Source organism: Rattus norvegicus, chromosome 15 (assembly GCF_036323735.1).
Source record: "Rattus norvegicus strain BN/NHsdMcwi chromosome 15, GRCr8, whole genome shotgun sequence".
In the NCBI taxonomy this organism is placed as follows: domain Eukaryota; kingdom Metazoa; phylum Chordata; class Mammalia; order Rodentia; family Muridae; genus Rattus; species Rattus norvegicus.
Genome location: NC_086033.1, coordinates 26313418 through 26331599, shown reverse-complemented (window position 1 = coordinate 26331599; position 18182 = coordinate 26313418). Strand labels below are relative to the sequence as shown.

At 39.9% G+C, this 18182-nt stretch overlaps 1 protein-coding gene across 1 annotated transcript; it reads left to right on the top strand.

The window, feature by feature from the left end:
- The first annotated feature begins 7163 nt into the window (after positions 1-7163).
- Or11h4c (olfactory receptor family 11 subfamily H member 4C) lies at positions 7164-8138 on the top strand. Its single transcript, NM_001000837.1, has one exon. The coding sequence runs from the start codon at positions 7164-7166 to the stop codon at positions 8136-8138; it is 975 nt and encodes a 324-aa protein (NP_001000837.1).
- The last annotated feature ends 10044 nt before the right edge of the window (positions 8139-18182 follow it).

Below are 18182 nucleotides of genomic sequence, written 5' to 3'. Positions count from 1 at the left end.
TAACTAACTAACTAACTAAGTAACTAACTAACTAACTAACTAACTAACTGACTGACTAACTAACTAACTAGGTATGCAGGCAAGCAAGCAAGCAAGCAACTGTTCACCCAACCAGAGAAAGCCCCCAAACTTTCAACCGTGAATACAGGGGAAATATTTATTGAAGAAAATTTGAACTCTCCCTGAGCTACAGTTCTAAAATGAACCGTGATACAGACAATTATAGTATAAAATGTTATTGTTGTGATTATTAGAGCATCAGTTAGAAACCATCTCATTTTCTAGGAGTTGTTCAGTGGAATATTCCTTTTCTCAGGCTACCTAGAAAGACAATGTACTGAGTGAGAATCCTGGGAAGAAGGGTTTTTTTTCATTATTGATTTACTTGTTTCTACTGAATCAGAATGTATAAAAAAGCTGATCCTCCATGATTATAGATTATTATACAAATTCCAAATGCATGAGAAACAGCATGAAGTGGTAGAAATTTCGTTGTAGTAACCTATACTTGAAAGTAACTTCAGGAAACCTAGCAACTGGGATAGAAGTTAATTATTGAGTTGTCATTTATACCTTTCTGGAGAGTGATAATTAGTTTCCACTAATAGAGGACATTGTATATTTAAACTGCTTCAAATCAGGCTTGATGTTCAGGAATAGTTGACAAACAGATAATGGACTACACAGTATTTTTATTTGCTTTTATTTGGTAAGGATTTGAAGTTTTCTTCTTGAGTGTTGCTTTATTTTGATTTTCAGAGGTTTTTTTTGTATTTGTTGTTTGATTTTGAGAAAGAACTAAAAGTTGGTGGATAAGGAATGTGGGGGGATCTGGAAGGACTTGGGAGAGAGGGAGAATACAATCAAAATGTCTTTAAAGTTTAAACTTTGTTTTAAACAAAAATATAATATAATAAAACAGTAACTTTAGAACTTTGAAAATATGGGATTATGAGGCTTTGCTGAGCCAGCCTATTCCATTCATATGAAAACTGATCTCTCATTTTTTTTTTTTTGGTTCTTTTTTTTTGGAGCTGGGGACCGAACCCAGGGCCTTGTGCTTCCTAGGTAAGCGCTCTACCACTGAGCTAAATCCCCAGCCCCCTGATCTCTCATTTTCAGTTAAGCATTCTTTCTTTGACATTCTATTACCTATCTACATTTCCCCCAAAGGCTTCCAGAGAAAAATAATGTTGATAATAAATCTCTTATAGGGCACGGTAGTAGGAAAAATAAATTACGGAGTGTTGTCAGTGCATTATGCAAGGGGAGAGGGAGGTGTGTGAGGGCAGGTGCCTGTGGATGCTAGAGGCATCAGGCACCTCTGGAACTAAAGTTACAGGTACTTGTGAGGCTCCTAACTTGTGTGCTGTGACATAGACTCAGGTCTTCTACAAGAGCAGTGTGTGCTCCAAACCACGGAGTGCCTCTCAGGTCTCCTTAAGCCCTTTTGTTATATCATTTAAATACTAACTTATTCTGAAACTACTACTGCATAGATATGTAGATCTGCACATTTTGTCTGTTCAATTCTTACGTACATATTTTCCATTGATACATAATTTGCTGTCTAAATATTTGAAAGTGGTCTTTTACTTTCCCCACAAAAATTAATTCCACCAGATAAAATGGGAGAAAATCTGCCTGTCTTTCATCTGTGGCCCCTTTAAAATTTACCTGCATTTTCTTCATCCTTAAAGTTCACCATGGAGTGGCTGAAAAACAGTGCTCTTCCAAAGGTCCCAGGGTTGACCTACCTCTTATCATTGTAGCCAGGACCTTCATAAACCCAGACAGGAAAATAAATATATACATAATTAAGAATAAAGATAAGCTCTTGCTCTTGCTTCTCTGCTGTCTTTCCCACTGTCTCTGTCCCTTCTCTCTCTATCTGCCCCAATTCCTTCCACATGCTCATGGCCGGCCTTTTCTCTCCTCTCCTCTTCTTCTCTCATTAAACCTCTCCAAGTGGAAAAAAGAACAAAAATAAGTCTTAAAAGGAGAAAAATAGAAGATTCTCAATTTTTTGCGTTTCATCTGGGTGGGATTGTGCATATTATACCGAATGCAGAAAAACATATATAAAAAGATAATTCTTTTGGTATGCTAGCCAGACAGCTAGCATGGTATAGGAAAGCTTCAGGAGAGAGGGCAGTGACGGATTCAGAAGTAATAACAGTAATGTTTAAGGCATGGAATAATACATTGGGATGAAGGACTCTCTGCTTTTCAGTAGTATTTTTGTTGTTTGGCTGAGTTTCTTTGTATAATAGGCTCCTGGCATACAATTTGTTCATTGTGAAGAAAGGCAGTGGAGAGTGGCCAGAGCTGCTGTGCATGTAATTTCCAGATATATGATTTGTGCAATGTAAATAAGTGATAGGCAAATAAGGGTAGCGCTGGATGATCAAAGTTCGGTCCTTGTCAAAGGCTCCAGCCACCAGGCACCAAACTTCAGCTATGTGGCATCAAGTTTGTTCCTGAATTCCACAGCAAACATTTTGAGATTTCTGAACAAGCCTTGTGAAAATACCATAATGGGGACTAGCTTGCTTTTCTGTGTGTAAAAGAGAGGTTAGAGTAGCAGTTGTAGTCATGAAGACTTTCTTCTGATCCCAGAGAAGCAGAGTTGGAAGTAGCTGGGTTATGAAATGGCATCTGTAGAAGGTCAATGGTCTGTGAGGAAGCATCACGGATATTGTAGAGGCTGGAGGGATAGAACACAGACTGGTAAGCTAAAGGAGGCTTTTACAAATGGCATATTTGCTATATAATGAAGATAAGACAAGACTTTTAGAGTTTTGGGAATTAAAATAAAGGAGCTGGCTCAGCAGGCAAGAATACCAATTGCTCTTGCAGTGGACCTGGGTTCATTTTCCAGAACACACACAGTGGTTCACAACCATCTGTAACTCCAGTTACAGGGCACCCTCTTCTGACCTTCTGCACACACACATGGTGCACATACACACATGCAGGTGAAACACTCATACATAAAAGAAGATAAATAGATTCTAAGAAAAAAGAAAGTTAAAATGATAGAAATAGAGACAGTCCTTTCTAGCTATTTAGGAATAGAGGCAATACATGCACCTCAGGCTATATCATAACACTGGAGGTCCAGGACATAATCCTATCTAGTGTCTAAGTAAAGATGAGCAAATCTAGATGACTCTAGCAATACCAGGCGAGAGTGGTAGAGACTAGGGCTTTCCTTTTAGGTGTAAGAATGTTTTCTGGTAGGAATTAAGGGCTCTAAATAGTTTTGGGGGACCTTCTGAGACCACTTTATACAAGAGGTTAGTTAAAGGGACAACATTAGATGACCACAGGTAAGAGAAGTTATGTAGGACCAAAGAACAGAGATGTGTATCCTTTGTAAGGAGAACAGATCGTCTGTAATGGATCGTTTTCTTTAGAGGTTAGGATTTTGTGGGTAAGACTTCCCAGAGTCCCAAGTATATTTTTCCCTCCGTTTTAAAAACTGCCAACCTGAAGTAGATCAAAGACATTAATTTAAGTCTTACTGGGTACACAGTAAGGCTTGCTCCATGCCCAACAGTAGAAGACCATGCCAAACAGTATGTCATTTTTGGAGATTCTTTGTCTTTAGTGATTAGTCAGGGTATCTTTTTATTTTTTTCCCCTTTTCTCTAAACTTCGTGTCTTTCCTTTGTGTATGTATCATGGTTTCTGTTTTTATGTTTGTATGGGATTACTGTCTATGTGAACATGTGTGTTTACATCTCTGTTTCTTGTGCATGGGTTATTCTTGTTGTTTGTTTTGTCCTACTCTTGTCTTTTTTCTGATTTAACTTATTTTGTTTTTAATATTTTTTAGATGACTATTTCTTTTCTAATGAGGGAGAGAGGTAAAGAAATGGAGCATGTTTGGATGGGCAGAGAATTAGTCATCTGGGAAAAGCTGGAGTTGGGAAGCGATATTTAGAATATTTCATAGAAAATAATCTGTTTTCAATAAGTGAAGAAAGTTCAGTATTCTGGCGAGGTTGGAATGTTGCAAGTTCAGAGGCTAATTTTCTTATCTTGGGCTAAGCTATGGCCCTCTAGAACAGCCAATCCTTGTCTCCGGTGTCAGAACTAATATCTGTGGCACTAAGAAAAAACCTTTTAGAATCTATTCTTTTAATCAAGTAACTAACTTCTATCAATCCAAAAGCTAAGAATGTCATTAGATAGCATCTTGAGCCTATAGAAATCTTCTTCCCTCTCAGTGTACCTATCTCTCTGATGCACACACCAATATATGTTAATCTTGTCTTGATTTATAATTTTCTCTGTTTTATAAATAAGAAAAAATTTTGTGAAACGGCTTCCACATTGTAACATGTAATTTGGCATAATCTGTATCTGTGGTGCTAGGCCATGTTCAACTCAAATTGGCTCCAGAACAAACTGCCCTTATTCCTGTGAAATTAGAACCATGAGCAATGAAACTGCCGGGGCACAGGAATAGAGAAGACTCGTTGAGGTGGTGGGGTGGGCAAGAGCTTTCTGAACAGAACATTAGTGGCACAGGCACCAGCCCCACAGACCAAAACAGAAGACGACATGGGGTTAAAAAATTTCTGCACAGCAAAAGAAACTGTCATCACAGCAAACAGATAGTCCATAGCATGGAAGAAAATCATTACCTACTGCTCTTCAGACCGATGGCTAATATCCAGAATTTCCAAGAACTGCCCAAATTAAATACCAGTGATACAAAATAAAATTACTGACAAACAAGTGGAAGTATAAAACAGGCAGTTTTCAAAGGAAGAAACAAGAGGCCAAAAACCATTTATTATCTTAAAAAGTGTTCAGTAGCCCTAATCACCAGGGAAATGCAAATTCAAACTATTTTGATACAGCCCTGCATGCCAGTTAGAAAGCTATTGTCAAGATTTTGGCAACAGATGGAGAAAATGAGGGGAAAGAGGAATGCCTATTCACTGCTGGTGGGTGTGCAAATTAATACTGTGTGTTATAGAAGTTAGCCTGGATGTTCCTCAAAAAATTCAAAATACTATCACCATGTGAACCTGCTATTCTGCTCCTTGGAATATGCTAGATAGCTTCACACCCTACAGCAAAGATGTTTGTACATCTTCTTTGCTGTATTCATTTCATCAAGGAAACAGAAGCGACTTTAATGCCCTCAACAGATAGATAATGGAAGATACTTTCCAGCTATGAAGAAATATGAAATGAAATTTGCAAGTAATTGGATAGATTTAGAAAGTATAATATTAAATAAGGACATTACCAAATAAGAAAATATCATATAACATAACGCAATCCAGTCTCTGAAAGAAAAATAACCTCATGTTCTCGCTCATATGTGGATCCTAACCTATTGTCAACACATACATGCACATTCACATGCACACACGTACACACACACACACACACACACACCTGTAGACAACTGTAAGTGTGGGTATAACACAACATTTAGAAGGAGAACAAGATAGGGTAATAGTAGACAATAAGGAAAGATACATGAGCTGAGAAAGAGGATATAAAGCTAATTATGTTTCTATGTTCTATTTATTATAGTTTTCTTTTTTGTGGTGGGTAAGTGTATAAATATATAATTGATAATGAAAGTTTGAAACCCTACTTGAACCACCGTGACTTCAAAATGGCTACTTTAACTATATGAAGCTCATTGAGATGTACAAAGTTTAGAACAGAGCAAGAATGTCTTTGAGTGGCTACCTTAGTTTGTCCTTGTGATTTTTGCCTGTTAATTACAATAAAGAAATTTAATTTTTATAAAACTGTTCCTTTGAGGATGATAGCCTTTATCATTTTTGGGATTAAGAATTAGGTAATGCAATGCTGTGAGTGACAGGCAGGCATAGGGAGGAACTGTAAAGAAGGAGGTCATGTTTCTATTGGAGCAGAGTGCTTGGAGAGGGGCCTACATGTCTAGATCCTACAGGTAAGGCCTGCCATACACTCCCTTTCTTACTATTGTATGAGGCAACAAGGACAGCTTGAGTCTGCAGTTTGAGAATCCAATCCCCAGATTCCTTATCTGTTGTTGGAGAAGGGAAGTGGGAGGTATCTCTCCCTTTCATGTTAGTCCACAGTTTTACCACAGACAGAAAATGGTGCAGGCACTCAGATTCATCCCACCTTATTCAGGCCACCAAGAGAGTAGGTGCCTTTGGAGTCTCTGCATTATTTTTTCTCTCCATGAGGAGTGTGGAGACATCCTTATAGACAATTTATTTGGATGTGGGTCCTAGTTTAATACCTTAAGTCGTCCACCAAGATGTAGTGTTAGCCAGGATTTGTCAGTCTTGAGCATCATTCCCAACTGGAGAGGAATTGGAAAGGGAATCATGTGCAGGAGGTCCACAACTGATCAGAGGTAGCCATGAAGATCCGTAAGATCAGTCTTAGGCCTGCTGCTTCACAAGTTGCTTTTAAGTGACAGCTGTGCCCATGAAGCATTTGAACAATGCCATGAAAATTTGTGAGAATAGAGAAGAAGGAGCTGATTACATAGATTTGGTGTGGGTTTGTAGAATAATAAATGAGCAGCCCAAATTAGCACTTTTATATACTCAGAATTGTGTCTCACTAAGAAAAATGAAGTTTAGAGACTCAAGACGAAGGTCACTCAACCAGTAAATTTCTTAGATAGTGAAGGGTAAGAAATCCGTACAGATGAGAGGGAGATATAAGGTGAAAAACTGTTCAAGCACCAGGACCTAGGGTCATCAAAGAGAAATGGTGGGGTAAAGAATTAAAGACACAAGATGATTCTCTTTTGCCTGGCTTGAGCCTTGGCAATGGACTGATGCATTTAATGAAAGGCCATAGACCATGAAAGCACTATAGCATAGAGGTTAGTGCTGGGGAATCATAATGTAGGGCTATTTGGGGAATGTATGTATAGATGGTCAGTGATCTTCATCATAGCTATCTCTAATTAGCTAGATCCCTTTGGACTCCTCTCTCAGGAGGACCAAGAAGTAGAAAAGAAAGAGGTTATATCACTGGTATAGAAATGTACTCAATCCAAAATAAGATAGGATTGGTTCCATCTGCTTTCAAAATATTCTTGTCTTTCTTTGTAGAACTTATGTTTGGTACTCATAAAGACCTACAGATATATTGAAAGTAAGGGAATTGGGGTTAAACTCATGTCTTTTTCCCCCCTCAGATACGTAGAAACCATGAACACATCAGCAACACATGTAACTGAATTTGTTCTCTTGGGATTTCCTGGTTCCTGGAAGATACAAATTTTTCTCTTCGTGTTGTTTTTGGTGTTTTATGTCTTGACCTTGTTGGGAAATGGAGCCATCATCTGTGCAGTAATATGTGACTCACGACTACATACCCCCATGTACTTCTTCCTGGGAAATTTTGCCTTCCTTGAAATTTGGTATGTTTCCTCAACTGCTCCTAACATGCTAGCCAACATTCTGTCTAAGACCAAGGCCATCTCATTTTCAGGGTGCTTCCTACAGTTCTATTTCTTCTTTTCGCTGGGTACAAGTGAATGTTTCTTCCTGACAGTAATGGCTTATGATAGATACCTGGCCATTTGCCGCCCATTACATTACCCTGTCATCATGACTAGGAGGCTTTGTTGCATTCTGGTATCATCATGCTGGCTCATTGGATTCCTTGGATACCCAATCCCTGTCTTCTCCATCTCTCAACTTCCATTCTGTGGTCCTAATACCATTGATCACTTCCTCTGTGACATGGACCCATTGATGGCTTTGTCCTGTGCCCCAGCACCTATTACCAAACTTGTTTTTTATGTCCAAAATTCTTTTTTCCTGTTTTTCACTATTACATACATTCTTCGGTCCTATATTTTGTTGCTCAGGGCTGTTTTTCAGGTTCCTTCTGCAGCTGGCAGGCGAAAGGCCTTCTCTACCTGTGGTTCCCATTTAGCTGTGGTGTCACTCTTCTATGGGACAGTAATGATAATGTACATGAGTCCTACATATGGCATTTCAACGTTGATGCAGAAGATCCTTACCCTTGTATACTCTGTAATGACTCCTCTCTTTAATCCTCTGATTTATAGCCTTCGTAACTCGGACATGAAACTTGCTCTGAGGAAAGTTCTGTTAGGAATGAGAATTGTCAAAAAGATTTGAGTCAAAGCTGTGGCATACTTACATGTTCTAATAAAGAACCAACTAGAGATGTGTCATGTTATATCAACTCATTCAATTGTCTTTGCTCTTTGTTATATTTATTTTTTTGAGACAGGGTCTCATGTAGTCTTGGCTAGTCTCAAACTACTCTCTAGCCAAGGATAACCTTGCAGAGATCTAATTCATCTGCTTCCATATTCCAAGTACTAGGATTCCTGCTGTGTCCCACCATGCCAGGTTTTGAACTTGTTTTCCACACCCAGTGATACTTTTCAAAGGCTAAATAAAATGTGATTCCTATGTGAGGTGATCTCCTACTCTGGTACCCATGGATTCATTATACACCTCCTCGATCATTGTACCAAGACAATGAAGCCAACCTTGATTGTTTATAGATGTGTTTAGATTAGTATTTGCAAGACGTGAATTAAAAATAGCCTTCTGGTTCCAACACAGACATTATATGTCCTGGTAATAAAAAAGATTTGATTCAGTTCAATTCTCAGAACTGGAAAAAGAGACCTGATTAAGAATCTAGATGAAAAGAAGAAAGAAGTGAATGTTTCACACAACAATATGGACTGATATTCAGAGAACTTCTACTGGAACTACTTCAGTGGAAATTATGTACACCTTCTTCCAAGGAATTTCTAAAACCCTAAGCAGTCTAACATTAATAAAGAGGCAAATAGCATGAAAATCCCTGTTTAGCATGTTATCATGTAACAGTAAAAACCATACAAATGGTAGCAGGGTATGGGAGGCTGATGATGATCTAATACTATCATCTGGCTTTTCTTCTAGTTTTATTATTTTCATTTTTTTGTATTTTGTTTATTGTTATATAACATTTTGATTATGGTTGCTGTCTCCCATCTCCTTCCAGATTATCTTTACATCTCCACTAATTCAATTCTTTCTTCCTCACGTTCTTTACAAGAGAAAGAGGAAAAAAAACACTGAAGGATAATCAAATGAAAAGCACAAGAAACACACACACACACACACACACACACACACACACACACGCACGCACACACACACACACATATCCCTCTTAAAACAAAATATGAAGCCATAACATGCAAACAATAGAGCAGCAAGGAAAAAATGCCCAATAATGCACCATGAGACAGAGAACAAACAAAACCCAATCCCCCAAATGCACAAAACCAAAACACCAACCAAACAAACCAAAAAACCATATCTTTCTTTTTGTGTTGGCCACCTACTACTAAGCATGAGGCCTAGGTTAAGTTTATATACCCAGTGAGACTCTACTGTAGAAAACTTGTTTTTCCTTTGTAGGTAGTTGTCAATTGGAGATGGCTTATTGATTAGGGATGGGAGTGCCTGTCTACTTCTCCTCTCAGCACTGGGACTACATCTGTCCTGAATCTATGCAGACCTTGTGCATACTGCCACAGTTTCTGTGCATTCATATGTATATCAGATCAGTTGTGGTATCTTGAAGACATTGTTTTCTTTTTTTTTTTCTTTTTTTTTTTTTTATTAACTTGAGTATTTCTTATATACATTTCGAGTGTTATTCCCTTTCCCGGTTTCTGGGCAAACATCACCCTCCCCCCTCCCCTTCTTTTATGGGTGTTCCCCTCCCCATTCTCCCCCCCTTGCCACCCTCCCCCCTACTGGAGCTGGGGACCGAACCCAGGGCCTTGCGCTTGTTAGGTGACATCCTCTACCACTGAGCTAAATCCACATCCCCTTGACATTGTTTTCTTAGTGTCATCTCTCATGGTTTGAATATACTCAGAGAGTGGCACTGTTTGGGGGTATGGCATTGTTGGAGTAGGTGTGTCACTATTGACTTGGGTTTTAATACCCTCATCCTAGCTGCCTGGAAGCCAGTCTTTTCCTGTTTGCCTTCAGATTAAGATGTAAAATTCTCAGTTCCATTTGCACCATGCTTGCTTGGATGCTGCCATGTTCCAGCCTTGATGATAATGGACTGATACTATGAACCTGTAAGCCAGCTCCAATTAAATGTTGTTCTTTATAAGACTTGTTTTAGTATGTGTTCACAGCAGTAAAACCCTAACTGAGACAGAAGTTGGTACCAGGGATTTGAGTATTGGTGTGTTAGGGCTGACAATGCTTTTGTTTGGAAGAATGTAGATTTTGGGTCTTTGAATTTGGAAAGCAGTGGAATCCTTTAAATGGAGCTTAATGGGCTATCCTAGTAGGAGTATGGAAGACTTTGTTGCTAAGAATGATTTAAACTGGGTCCTGAGAAAAGGCGGAGCAGGCCGTTCTGGTTGTTGCCCTCAGGGAGAGCTGAAACCCACCTGGGTGGAGCGTTTTCAGGCCCCAGAACAGAGGTAAGACCAATTTTTCTGCTCCAAGTGACCTGCCCGGTAGACTCAGGACTCACAAAGGCAAAATTACTCTGGGACCATCACTTCCGGTTTCTAGCTGGGTCCCGAACCTTGATGATCCTGGCCCAGAGCTCCCTGTTCCCAAACCGAGTGAGAGAGACAGCTCACCGACCAGACAGGTGGGTACTCCTGAAACTGCAGGGCAGAAGTGACTGCCAGTACTGCCCACCCCGCCCACATCCCTGGCCCAAGAGGAAACTATATAGGTCCTCTGAGAACAGGAAGATAGGGGCACTCAACACTGAGGTCCAGACACTGTCCGGATGTGAAGGGACCTGGTCAAACAGCTCCCTGCATCAAAATCCCGTGGGAGGGAGAGCTAGACCTTCAGAGGGGCAGACACGCGTGTGAAGCCAGAGGAGACTACACTTTGCCCACATTCTGACTCTAGAGGAAAACGCCTAGCACCATCTGGGAACCCTGAGCACAGGCATCTGAGAAAAGGCGAGGCAAGCCCTTCTGGTTGCTGCCTTCATGGAGAGCTGAAATGAAATCCCTGAGGAGTGACATCAAGGATGAGACCAGAGGTAAGACCAACTTTTCTGCCCCAAGTGACCTGCCTGGTGGACTCAGGACACACGCCCTCAGGAACAGCTGAAGACCAGTAGACAGGAAAGACTACACGCCTGAAAGCAGAACACTCTGTTTCCATAACTGGCTGAAAGAGAACAGGAAACAGGTCTACAGCACTCCTGACACACAGGCCTATAGGACAATCAAGCCAGTGTCAGAAATAGCAGAAGAAGGTAACACCAGAGGCAACCTGATGGCGAAAGGTAAGCATAGGAACAGAAGCAAGAGAAACCAAGAATACATGGCATCATCGGAGCCCAATTCTCCCACCAAAGCAAACACTGAATATCCAAACACACCAGAAAAGCAAGATCTAAATTTTAAATCACATTTGATCATGGTGATGGAGGACTTCAAGAAAGACATGAAATGCAGGAAGAAAATAAGCAAACAAATAGAAGCCTATAGAGAGGAATCACAAAAATCCCTGAAAGTATTCCAAGAAAACACAATCAAACAGATGAAGGAATTAAATATGGAAATAGAAGCAATAAAGAAAGCACAAAGGGAGACAATCCTGGATATAGAAAAAACAAAGGAAGAGACAAGGAGCCGTAGATACAAGCATCACCAACAGAATACAAGAGATAGAAGAGAGATTCTTAGGAGTAGAAAATTCCATAGAAATCATCGATACAACGGTCAAAGGTAATGTAGAACTGAAAAAGTTACTGGTCTAAAACATACCAGGACACAATGAGAAGATCAAACTTAAGGATAACTGGTATAGAAGAGATTGAAAACTCCCAGCTCATAGGACCAGTAATATCTTCACAAAAATCATAGAAGAAAACTTCCCTAACCTAAAGAAAGAGATACCCATAAACATACAAGAAGCCTAAAGAACTCCAAATAGATTGGACCAGAAAAGAAACTCCTCCCGTCACATAATAGTTAAAACACCAAATGCACAAAACAAAGAAAGAATATTAAATGCGGTAAGCAAAAAAGGTCAAGTAATATTTAAAGTCAGACCTATAATCATTACACCAGACTTTTCACTAGAGACTATGAAAGAGAGAAGATCCAGGACAGATGTCATACAGACCTTAAGAGAACACAAATTCCAGCCCAGGTTACTGTATCCTGCAAAACTCTCAATTAACATAGATGGAGAAACCAAGATATTCCATGACAAAACCAAATTTACATAATATCTTTCTACAAATCCAGCCCTACAAAGGATAATAAATGGTAAAGCCCAACATAAGGAGGCAAGCTACACCCTAGAAAAAGCAAGAAACTAATCGTCTTGGCAACAAAACAAAGAGAAGAAAAGCACACAAACGTAATCTCACATCCAAAGTCGAATATAACAGGAAGCAACAATCACTATTCTTTAATATCTCTCAACATCAATGGTCTCAACTCCCCAATAAAAAGACATAGATTAACAAACTGGATACGCAATGAGGACCCTGCATTCTGCTGCCTACAGGAAACACATCTCAGAGACAAAGACAGACACTACCTCAGAGTGAAAGTCTGGAAAACAACTTTCCAAGCAAATGTTCAGAAGAAGCAAGCTGGAGTAGCCATTCTAATATCGAATAAAATCAATTTTCAACTAAAAGTCATCAAAAAAGATAAGGAAGGACACTTCATATTCATCAAAGGAAAAATCCACCAAGATGAACTCTCAATCCTAAATATCTATGCCCCAAATACAAGGGCACCTACATACATAAAAGAAACCTTACTAAAGCTCAAAACACACATTGCACCTCACACAATAATAGTAGAGATTTCAACACCCCACTCTCATCAGTGGACAGATCATGGAAACAGAAATTTGTCATGCCCACCTCGGCTGGCAAGGAAGACACAACACGGTTGGATTCTTCTTTTTTTTTTTTTTTTTTTTTTTATTAACTTGAGTATTTCTTATATACATTTCGAGTGTTATTCCCTTTCCCGGTTTCCGGGCAAACATCCCCCTCCCCCCTGGTTGGATTCTTCTTAACAGCCTTTACTGCAGGACACCTTCTGTGGACTTTTTTTTTTTTTTTTGGTTCTTTTTTTCGGAGCTGGGGACGGAACCCAGGGCCTTGCGCTTCCTAGGCAAGCGCTCTCCCACTGAGCTAAATCCCCAACAAATTTCTGTGGACTTTTTATTTTTTTTTTTTGCAGGACACCTTCATTGTTGACACCTGGACGCAAGCAGCAAAAGCGCTCGCCTTATATACACAACAGTATGCTAATATTCTTTCAGGGATTGGCGGGGCACGAGTCACCCCACTGTCATCCCAGCTACTTGTCCTCCAGAGATTGGCTGGGCATGAACCTCTATTAGCATAGTACTGCCCCAGCCAGACTGACATTAGGTGCAAAACCCCGTGCATGCGCAGTACTGTTGTTCACCACAGGAGGGCGCCGGATCACCTCATTATCATACAGCTGCCCTGAGGAGGGGACAAGTCTGCGCATGCGTAGTAAGTTATTCACATTCGAAGGGGGCTGGCTGTCGGCGCCATCTTTACTTCGCCGCGCCACGCACTACAGAAATTAAACAGAGACATAGACAGACTAAGAGAAGTCATGAATCAAATGGACTTAACAGATATTTATAGAACATTCTATCGTAAAACAAAAGGATATACCTTCTTCTCACCACCTCATGGTACTTTCTCCAAAATTGACCATATAATTGGTCATAAAACAGGCCTCAATAGATACAGAAAGATAGAAATAATCCCATGCGTGCTATCGGACCACCATGACCTAAAACTGGTCTTCAATAACAATAAGGGAAGAACACCCACATATACGTGGAAATTGAACAATGCTCTACTCAATGATAACCTGGTCAAGGAAGAAATAAAGAAAGAAATTAAAGACTTCTTAGAATTTAATGAAAATGAAGGTACAACATACCCAAACTTATGGGACACAATGAAAGCTGTGCTAAGAGGAAAACTCATAGTGCTGAGTGCCTGCAGAAAGAAACAGGAAAGAGCATATGTCAGCAGCTTGACAGCACACCTAAAAGCTCTAGAACAAAAAGAAGCAAATACACCCAGGAGGAGTAGAAGGCAGGAAATAATCAAACTCAGAGCTGAAATCAACCAAGTAGAAACAAAAAGGACCATAGAAAGAATCAACAGAACCAAAAGTTGGTTCCGTTAGAAAATCAACAAGATAGATAAACCTTTAGCCAGACTAACCAGAGGACACAGAGAGTGTGTCCAAATTAATAAAATCAGAAATGAGAAGGGAGACATAACTACAGAATCATAGTAAATTCAAAAAAATCATCAGATCCTACTCCAAAAGCCTATATTCAACAAAACTTGAAAATCTGCAGGAAATGGACAGTTTCCTAGACAAATAAGAGGTACGAAAATTAAGTCAGGAACAGATAAACCATTTAAACATCCCATAACTCCTAACAAAATAGAAGGAGTCATTAAAGGTCTCCCAACCAAGGATCCCATGTCCAGACGGGTTCAGTCCAGAATCCTATCAGACCTTCATAGAAGACCTCATACCAATACTATCCAAACTATTCCACAAAAGTGAAACAGACGGAGTGCTACCAAATTCCTTCTATGAAGCCACAATTACTGTTATACATAAACCACCCAAAGAACCAACAAAGAAAGAGAACTTCAGACAAATTTCCCTTATGAATATCGACGCAAAAATATTCAATAAAATTCTGGCAAACTGAATCCAAGAGCACATCAAAAATATCATCCACCATGATCAAGTAGGCTTCATTCCAGGCATGCAGAGATGGTTTAATATAAGGAAAACCATCAACGTAATCCATTATATAAACAATCTGAAAGAAAAAAAAACCACAAATCATTTCATTAGATGCTGAGAAAGCATTTGGCAAAGTTTAATACCCCTTCATGATAAAAGTCCTGGAAAGAATAGGAATTCAAGGCCCATACCTAAACATAGTAAAAGCCATATACAGAAAACTGGTAGCTAACATTAAACTAAATGGAGAGAAACTTGAAGCAATCCCACTAAAATCAGAGACTAGACTAGGCTGCCCACTCTCTCCCTAGTTCTTGAAGTTCTAGCCAGAGCAATCAGACAACAAAAGGAGATCAAATGGATACTGATTGGAAAATAAGAAGTCAAAATATCACTATTTGCAAATGTATTATAGTATATTTAAGTGATCCCAAAAGTTCCACCAGAGAACTACTAAACCTGATAAACACCTTCGGCAAAGTGGCTGGGTATAAAATTATTTCAAATAAATCAGTAGCCTTCCTCTATACAAAAGAGAAAAAAGCCAAGAAAGAAGTCAGGGAAAGGACACCCTTCATAATAGTCCCAAATAATATAAAATACTTCGATGTGACTTTAACCATGTAAGTGAAAGATCTGTATGATAAGAACTTCAGGCCTCTGAAGAAAGAAATTAAAGAAGACCTCAGAAGGTGGAAAGATCTCCCATGCTCATGGATTGGCAGGATTAATATAGCAAAAATGGCTATTTTACCAAAAGCGATCTACAGATTCAAGGCAGTCCCCATCAAAATACCAATGCAATTCTTCAGAGAGTTAGACAGAAAAATTTGCAAATTCATCTGGAATAACAAAAAACCCAGGATAGCTAAAACTATCCTCAACAATAGAAGGACTCCTGGGGGAATCACTATCCCTGAACTCAAGCAGTATTACAGAGCAATAGTGATAAAAACTGCATGGTATTGGTACAGAGACAGACAGATAGACCAATGGAACAGAATTGAAGACCCAGAAATGAACCCACAGACCTATGGTCACTTGATTTTTGACAAAGGAGCCAAAACCATCCAATGGAAAAAAGATAGCATTTTCAGCAAATGGTGCTGGTTCAACTGCAGGTCAGCATGTAGAAGAATGCAGGTCGATCCATGCTTATCACCCTGTACAAAGCTTAAGTCCAAGTGGATCAAGGACCTCCACATCAAATCAGATACACTCTAACTAATAGAAGAAAAAGTGGGGAAGCATCTCGAACACATGGGCACTGGAAAAAATTTCCTGAACAAAACACCAATGGCTTATGCTCTAAGATCAAGAATCAACAAATGGGATCTCATAAAACTGCAAAGCTTCTGTAAGGCAAAGGACACTGTGGTTAGGACAAAACGGCAACCAACAGATTGGGAAAAGATCTTTACCAATCCTACAACAGATAGAGGCCTTATATCCAAAATATACAAAGAACTCAGGAAGTTATACTGCATGGAGACAAATAACCCTATTAAAAATGTGGTTCAGAGCTAAACAAAAAATTCACAGTTGAGGAATGCCGAATGACTGAGAAACACCTAAAGAAATGTTCAACATCTTTAGTCATAAGGGAAATGCAAATCAAAACAACCCTGAGATTTCACCTCACACCAGTGAGAATGGCTAAGATCAAAAACTCAGGTGACAACAAATGCTGGCGAGGATGTGGAGAAAGAGGAATACTCCTCCATTGTTGGTGGGATTGCAGACTGGTACAACCATTCTGGAAATCAGTCTGGAGGTTCCTCAGAAAATTGGACATTGAACTGCCTGAGGATCCAGCTATACCTCTCTTGGGCATATACCCAAAAGATGCCCCAACATATAAAAAAGACACGTGCTCCACTATGTTCATTGCAGCCTTATTTATAATAGCCAGAAGCTGGAAAGAACCCAGATGCCCTTCAACAGAAGAATGGATACAGAAAATGTGGTACATCTACACAATGGAATATTACTCAGCTATCAAAAACAACGACTTTATGAAATTCGTAGGCAAATGGCTGGAACTGGAAAATATCATCCTGAGTGAGCTAACCCAAACACAGAAAGACATACATGGTATGCACTCACTGATAAGTGGCTATTAGCCCAAATGCTTGAATTACCCTAAATGCCTAGAACAAATGAAACTCAAGACAGATGATCAAAATGTGAATGGTTCACTCCTTCTTTAAAAGGGGAACAAGAATACCCTTGGCAGGGAAGAGAGAGGCAAAGATTAAAACAGAGACTGAAGGAACACCCATTCAGAGCCTGCCCCACATGTGGCCCATACATGTACAGCCACCCAATAGACAAGATTGATGAAGCAAAGAAGTGCAGACCGACAGGAGCCGGATGTAGATCGCTCCTGAGAGACACAGCCAGAATACAGCAAATACAGAGGCGAATACCAGCAGCAAACCACTGAACTGAGAATAGGACCCCCGTTGAAGGAATCAGAGAAAGAACTGGAAGAGCTTGAAGGGGCTTGAGACCCCATATGTACAACAATGCCAAGCAACCAGAGCTTCCAGGGACTAAGCCACTACCTAAAGACTATACATGGACTGACCCTGGACTCTGACCCCATAGGTAGCAATGAATATCCTAGTAAGAGCACCAGTGGAAGGGGAAGCCCTGGGTCCTGCTAAGACTGAACCCCCAGTGAACTAGACTGTTGGGGGGAGGGGGACAACGGGGGGAGGGTGGGGAGGGGAACACCGATAAGAAAGGGGAGGGGGGAGGGGGATGTTTGCCCGGAAACTGGGAAAGGGAATAACACTCGAAATGTATATAAGAAATACTCAAGTTAATAAAAAAAAAAAAGAGGGAAGTTTATAGCTCTATATGCCAATATTTAGAAATCAGGGCTGGTATGAAATCAGTTTAGCTTCCTTTTGATAGACTCAGATTTTTTTTTCTACTAGCTATATCTATTCTTTGTCTTAGCCAGTGATATACTGAAACACTTTGTACCATGGACTCCTAGTAGTCATACTGTTTTGTGTCTCAGGTGTTTCAATATTTTTCCTCTCCTCAATTGAGATCTCTTCCTTCTCATCCTCCAAAGTAGCATCCTTGCTATGTGTACCCCCTTCCCACTGTATTGCCATTCCCTGGAGATTCGCTTCTTGGTGTGGACCCAGCTTAACTCTTTCCTTGGAACCTCTCAACCTTCTATTCTAGCTTGTCATTATTCTTTCGTGGCAGCTGATTATACTGAGAAATTCTTTCTACCAGGGACCCCAGTGGCAACAATTGCCTGGTTCTCAGGTAGGAGATTTTTACTGTTTCTTTATTATCTTGTCTCAGACTCAGCCCTGTAGCAACCTCCTGCATCTCAGACTCC